The sequence below is a fragment of the Kryptolebias marmoratus genome, linkage group LG3, assembly GCF_001649575.2.
Source record: "Kryptolebias marmoratus isolate JLee-2015 linkage group LG3, ASM164957v2, whole genome shotgun sequence".
NCBI classification, from domain to species: domain Eukaryota; kingdom Metazoa; phylum Chordata; class Actinopteri; order Cyprinodontiformes; family Rivulidae; genus Kryptolebias; species Kryptolebias marmoratus.
In genome coordinates, this window is record NC_051432.1 from 19,824,928 (window position 1) to 19,832,292 (window position 7,365).

The 7,365-nt window shown below is 37.5% G+C and overlaps 1 protein-coding gene across 1 annotated transcript in view; it reads right to left on the reverse strand.

The window, feature by feature from the left end:
- Window positions 1–2,720: 2,720 nt before the first annotated feature.
- The window catches only part of mfng (MFNG O-fucosylpeptide 3-beta-N-acetylglucosaminyltransferase), a 15,688-nt gene continuing 11,043 nt past the window's right edge, over window positions 2,721–7,365 (reverse strand). The window contains exons 5-8 of the mRNA XM_017418665.3: window positions 5,415–5,500; window positions 4,225–4,390; window positions 4,053–4,138; window positions 2,721–3,209 (exon numbers count right to left, since the gene is read on the reverse strand). Of these exons, the coding sequence (XP_017274154.1) occupies window positions 3,158–3,209; window positions 4,053–4,138; window positions 4,225–4,390; window positions 5,415–5,500 (390 nt within the window). The 3' untranslated portion in view covers window positions 2,721–3,157. The remainder of the gene's footprint in view (window positions 3,210–4,052; window positions 4,139–4,224; window positions 4,391–5,414; window positions 5,501–7,365) is intronic.

Here is a 7,365-nt window from a genome sequence, read left to right on the forward strand (position 1 = left end):
CAGAGGAGATGAGAGGCACCGCTTCTCTGACAGCTGTAACACTCTGCCTCCAATTGACCTGGTCCTCTGCTACCACAGTTAGTCCTGTTTATAGACAACAGAGGTCATAAATCTACTGTACTAGTAGCACAGCCAAGCATAGGGCAGGAGGATATAGGAACATGAATTTCGCAACCTTAAACAAACCAGGGCTGCCTGCAACAACAGAATACAAAATTTACAAACACAATATGTGCAAAAGGCGGTTCGGGTCGTTTAAGGGGTGACGGTGGGCTGCACCCTTTTTTAGATTAATACCATAACTTAGAGTCAAGCTTCCGTTCAGTCTTCACCTGACGCTTTACTGGACAGTTCACTTAAATTAAAAAAGGCATTTGTAACTTTGTTAATTCTTATTTAATCATATTCTAATCTACACACAGTTTTAATTACCACTAAAGTGTGGAAGCTAAAGTGAATGTGATCAAATCAGTAGAAATAGGACCTCACTTTAACATGTTTTTGTTGCTGCTGCCCTAATGTGCAACATAGACGCCTCTTTTTTTTTGCCCAATGATTTCTTTCATTTTTAACAATTATTTTGATTTTAAAAAATTAATTCTCCACCAAACCTCAAAACATAAAAAATACATTTATGAGCAAAGTTTCAAATTATGATAATACTCTTCTTGTCTTTTTCTTCATGCAGTTGCCATAGCCTTAATCTGTATAATTTCATATCATTACAAAAACAAGAAACTAATTCAGCATTTACATGATATCCCAATACTTGTATTTCATTAAGCATTATAAAAAAATAATCAACCTATGTTAAATTTATATAAAGACAAATTGGACAATATTATCATGATCTGAGTCTTTACATTGGTTATTTGTTTAGTTTCCCATTATTCTTTGTTTCTAATGTTTCATTCTGAGTTTAGGTAGTTTTGTTGGTCAGCTGAGATATGTTCTGTTCTTGTTACGGTCCTACCACCAGACGTCCCCAGTTGTCCTTGTTTACAGCGCCTCACATACCACCTGGATTTTATTAGCAATCAGCACACCTGTTGTCACTTATCCATCACTCCTCCCAGCATACATACACCTTGTTTTCCAAACTTCACCTTCAGATCCTTGTTTTAGTTGCTGTGACTCATGGTACCGTCTTTTAATGCTGCTTTTGGATGCCTTCCAGTTCAATTATTAAAGTTAGAGTTTTAATTCTCACCCACCTGCCTTCAGCTTGCCTGCATTTGGGTCCTGCTTCAATTCAGCTTTCAAAAAATGTGACAAATAATAAGGAAGAATAAATAACACTGTATGTGATGGAATTATTCACTCCTCCTGTTTGAATATTTCTATTAAAACCTACCTTAGCAGTGTTACTTATATATATATATATATATATATATATATATATATATATATATATATCAGTGAGCCAAATCAGACCCCTTGGTCAGAACTGAATTACCATGAAATTAGGTGCAGATACCCATGCTGTCTGGAGGATCCCTATAATACTCTTTGCCTTTTCAATGGCCTTCTCCAGAAAATGTTTGAATATATTACCATACATGACCTAAAAGTGAACAGTGATATCTTTAAGGACCTCTGTAATACCTTTGGAAGTCTCATCATTGGTCACACATCTTCACTGATCTCTTTATCATTTTATATTCAGTTTATTAAACCAGAATTACTTTGACTAGTACGAACATTAAAAAAAATCATTTTGTAACCATTATGCTGGAAATTGATTTTCACATTTGCACTGAAATAGCTGCCCAATCCTTATTTACTCCAGTCAGATTGGTCTCATAATCTCAGTATAGTGTGTTAAAGCCACACAGTCATCCTTATATGTTCCCAACTACTTTTCCACCCTCTGCAGGGAAGGTCAGACCTGGATGCTTTCAACAGCAGATTTGTATTCATCACATCTCCATTCACACCAAACAAGGAAACCATGGGCAACCGACAGCACAGTGCCATCTCACTGCAGGTACTCTTCACATGGGCCCCAGCCTTTTACCCCAACATTTGACTGTGTGTGTGTGTGTGTGTGTGTGTGTATCATTCCAAACTGACCTGTCCAGGTTAATGAGATTTTTCAGCAAATGGGAGCTTGTTTTCCTGCAGCCCGAGAGCAGCTCTCAGCCACGTCAGGTGTTATCTTCTTCTCACTTTGAGTGTTTTATTGCAGCTGCGGTTTAAATTAAAAGCAAAATTATAAATAATCGCAACTGAGACAGACGGGATAAGAGCATTTTACTTTGGCCTTCAAGGTGCACAGCAATTGTGGCCACGACTTGGTAAACAGAGAGACAGAAGGAGGAGGTGGAAGGGAAGAAAACAGATGGAGAGGTGGAGGGAAGAAGGGAGGAAGTGAGAAAAAAAGGGAGGGCACGGGGGGCGCTTTGGCTGTGGGAGATGCAAGTCAAGACTGTTTATTGTGTGCAGACTTCATACTGTAGGTGCAAGGACAATATCTCCTTCATAACAGCAAACACACATATGACCGTGCCTGTTGAGCCTATGAAAGCGCCAATTAATTCATCACCGCCTGCAGGAATTCAGGCCCTGTAGATGTGTCTTGTTTACAGCTTTCTCATTAAATTTAAATGCATCGGAAAAAAATAAATTAAAATTAACTTTAATCAAAGCCAATAAAGTGGGGGTGGGAGAACAAAGATGTTGGCCATTTGCCAACAAAACAAAAAAAAGTTCCCACAAAAATCATTCAAATGAACAAATTGTCATTATCTTTATTAAGTGATTCAGGAAAAAATACTTCAAACTTAACAAATCATTCAAAAGTGACAAAAAAGTCAATTATTTTCAGTATGAAACAGAAGAAATTAAAAACAGTCATAATTCTGTCATTTGTTAAAGATTTTTATACACAATATATTCCACATCTTCGCATTTTTATAGTGTAAGCAGGTAGAACTAGTAAAAAGCATTTTTTATATATATAATCAGTCTTTGTACATCACTGCATCAGCCTCATTTTCTACTTTTTCTGTTGAGTTTTTCTCCGTTTTAAATCCTCCCATCACAATAAATCCATCCGTTCTTCTTCATTTAGACAACATCCACGAGAAGTATTTCATCCAGCAAAATACACACTCCATCTCAAGTATTTGGATGTTGTATTGTTTCCACTAGGTGCTCAAGGACACCAGCTGGTGAGGGGATACAGCAAACAGTGGACGGTCTTAAACCTGTAGAAGGCAGGATGACATTATAACTCAGAGGCCACGTTTGAGATAACAGTCCATAAACCTTTGTTCTACTGACAAAATACACAAATCTTGTGGGTGTTTTGTGCCAGGCACATATGTGAAAGAGATCAGTGATGATATATCTGCAGTTTTCGTCACATTTGCTCTGCCAGTGAACTGACAATGGACTCATGTGTCTCCAAAATGCTCAGGATTTCAGGACAAAAAAAGAGCCTAAATGGTAAATCAGATGGAGCAAGGCTATAAAGTTTATAAGTGCAGCGGAGAGGACAAACATGTAAACAAGTGGAGCCAGAGAACAGAAAAATAAATAAATAAATAAATAAAACAGTCAGAGCCGAAGGGTTTCAAAGCTTTTAAGGCTTCAAGTTCATTTAAAGACTATTTTGTTTATTCGCCTCTGGGGAAAAAAATAAAAAACTTAGCAAAAGCTTTTTGTGTGGGTGTTGGAAGAGTAGAGAGTTAACTAACAAATTTTCAGTGCTGATCTCAAGGATTTTTCATTGGTGTAAGTGAAAATGAGAATGTGCGATTTCTTTTTAACAAGCTCAGTGTGTTTCTTGCAGGATGGGGGTACAAAGACGTCAAGGGCAGACAGTGTTTTGTGACGATCAAGTTGGGTTTTTGCAACTACTGGAGAGTATTTATCTTTACTTGAAGTTTACCAATTCACACAAATCTGCTTTTCTCACATGAAGAAGCAAATCTAAAAATAAGCCGAGTCACCGTGCAGCTGCTGCATGAGGCTTTTAGGCTGAATACACTGATCTGAGCAGAAATGTTGCTCATTTCTCCGCAATATGAACGCAGGAAAACACAAACCTGGAGGGATCCTCTTCCTTAGAGAAGCTTCCTTTCACCTCGATGCTGTTCATCTTGTTCTCAAACATCCCATAGCTCAGCGTCACCTACAGCGAACACACGCAGACACGCATACTGAGAGGAAGAAGGTGCAGATAAGTGGATATCTGCGGGCTTGTGTGTATGATATTACCTGCTGTGGTATGCTTCTTTGACTTATGAGTTGCAGATTTTCCAGGTGGGAATGGAACAAAGGACAGTGAACCATGGAGATACCCAGTCTTTTCTCCACTATGAAGCCCACTGTGCAGTCATCAGGGAGGCGGATTGTGGCGGATGTTTGTTCAAAACGTGAACCACTGAAATAAACACACATATAGTATATATATCAATTTTTGTTGTTGCTGTTTAACTTTATAATATCACTTTAAAATTGTGACTATAAATTGTGTTCTTCTGACAAGAAACTTTCATAAAAAAAAACTTTAAAATGGTCCTACTTTTATCCTACAGAGACATAATTGTTGAATTTGCATTTTGCAGTCCATTAACTAGTCATTACGTGTATTTTATTGTTGACCTTTTCCAAAGAACATCATAGTTTTGGACTGATTCCCTTCCATCTAGCCCTGAGCAGCCATTAGTCTCAGCTCTTTGAGAGCAGCTAAAAAACGGCCTTGCAGAGAGCTGAGATTTACCTCGGACTGGTGTTTCAACCGTTCAGGATTTAGTCAGCTTTATTTTCTGATCAAAGTCATGCTGTAGATTAATGCCGTCAGTGGGGGGAAAGAAATCAAATCAAAGGACTGTCTTTGTTACGGCCCTTTCTGTGCATTCTGGTTTGCTAGAAAGTAAGTGAATATTTAAGGTGATGAAATCTTAAGAATCTCATGATTCATTTTTTCTGACAAAAAAATAAAGAAAGAAAAAAGAGGAAACATTTTTGGTATTTTTGGAACATACATATAAAGTTTGCTATATTTTCACCAAGCTACACCACACTGCTCAACCTAAAAAAGAAGGAACCATTTGGGTACAGAAACTCAAAACCAAACTGCACTAAATTTTGGTCCTGTCCAGACTTCCATGGATTTTTGGTTGCTCTGTTTAGACATAGCAGTGTCTTTGGCGCGTACTGACTTTTTCTTTGTGCACCGACAACGACATTTCTAGATTTGGCTACATTTGTTATGATTATGCCGCAAAATTAAGAGAAAATTATAACACAAAAAAAAAATTAAAAAAACAACTACAGTTGTTTTGCTCAAAATGTTTGTTCCTTTGTATTTTGCCATCTCGTCCTCTTACACTCATTGATGCATTTAGTTTCCAAGATGGCAAAGTACATTAATGCACACTGTCATCAAAATTATTTGCAAATACCTGGCCCATGGAGACATCTTCTCTGCCAGCCTTTGACTCAGACAGAAACCTGCTCCTCCCGTAGCGAACCAGAACTGCACTTTCCTCTGGCAGACAGCAGAAAAAACAGAACATTACGCAACATAAGCGTTTTAAACAAAGCACACATTCAAAAAGGGTACAAAGAACTGTGTGGATTCAAATGAAAATGCTCACAAACTCCTACAAGGAGGAAAAATGCACACACGAAAGCAGATTTACTTTTACAACAAAACTGTCCAGCAAAAAAATGAACCATAGCGAAGCGTAAAACTACGTGCTGGTTGTTAGCCTCTGAAGCTCAGTTTCACCCAGCAGAAGGCGACAGGTCTAAGCTGTCGTTCAAACAATTTGAATTCAAAGCTTAAAGCTGTAGGATGTTTCGCAAAAGCGCACTTTTATGTGTTAGTGTCACTTAAAACAAGGAAAATAAAATCTGATTTTGTCATTTAAAGTCTCTTAAACATCTCATCTGCATCACTTTTACAGTTTAAGGGTTTGGGAACTTGTTTTTAAATTATTTCTTCCTCCTCTCAGAAGAATAAAAAAACACACACAACAGCTTTCAAAACGCAGAGACACATCATCCACATGAATAAATCCTTAAAACATAAAAACACCGAAACATTAACCACTCAAATGCACACTGAGGTGTACCAAACACTGAGTAAAGCTGCACTTTTTCACGTGCATCTAATACGTGTGATAGATCTGAAGCAATGTAGAAGGAACAGGGCGTCTGATGTGTTTACAGCTTCTAGTCATTGTTCGCTTCTTTCAAAAGAGGCTCATTATGAATCACATGTCTCTGTCTGCTATTTCTGTCCCTTTTCTCGGGCAGATGACGTGTCATTTTTATCAACCGTTTGATGTTTGCGAGTGCAAATGGGATGCTGTCCTTGTGCGTTAGCCAGATGAAAAGTTTAACAAACAGCCCGAGCTGTAATTAGAGAGCAAACCGAGAGATCTTGTTGCTTCGATTATTCGTTTTCCTTTTCGTCTTGTAACTATTTCTTGTCCTGAATTTCTTCCTGTCAGGTTCCTTTGTTCTTCTTTTAATTTTGTTAATTGTATTCTTGGTTTCTTGTTACCTTTTCTTCTTTTGATATTATTATCTTCCCATTTGTTTTGTACCTTTATTAGTCCTTTTTCTATTAAAAAGAAAATGCATTTTGCCCACCAGAGTTTTAGACTGAGATTGTGTTATGTTGAGAAGTAGCAGAGTTGTAGCTGTTGTAGTGAGCTTCAAAATTAAAGTTTTGCACAATCTTGGTGTTATCATGAGATGTCACACTCAGAGTATGTGCTTTGGGTGACTCTCAGCTACACCACTACTCCAACTTTAGGCTGAATATCTATAAAACTGACTGAATTATAACTATTTTTGAGTTTTCTAAGGTCAGTTGGCTGTGGAAACAAACATCCACACACAAACATGCACATGCATGGGCAAAAACATTATTGTCCTCGTTTGCTTTTAGCCAGAAGACAATAAATATCTTTCCCTTCTTAGCTGGCTTTTTTTTTTTTTTTCGTTCTCATCCTCTTAATCCATTAAGTTTTCTTCAAATATCTTTTCTTTATTTTTTTCTAAAACACAATCTGCTTCCTCAGAATTTCTTTAATTAAATTTGTATTTTTTTTCTCCCCTCTCTTCTCACATTGTTTTCATTTCTTTACCTTCCTTTTTAAACTCCCCCCCCACACACACACACACACACACACTATTTTTCTTCCCTTTCCTTTCTGCTCCTTTGCTTTTGCACGGTGCTCCTTGCCGTCCTTCTTGCTGCCTCATATTACAGCCAGGAAATCAGAAAAGACAGGCAGCTTTAGATGTAAGAAAAGAAAGGAGCAGAGACAGAGAGAGGCCTGACATTTGTTTTTGTTTTTTTCCTCCAGAGGAAGGAAAAAAAATTAAAAAAAAAAAAAA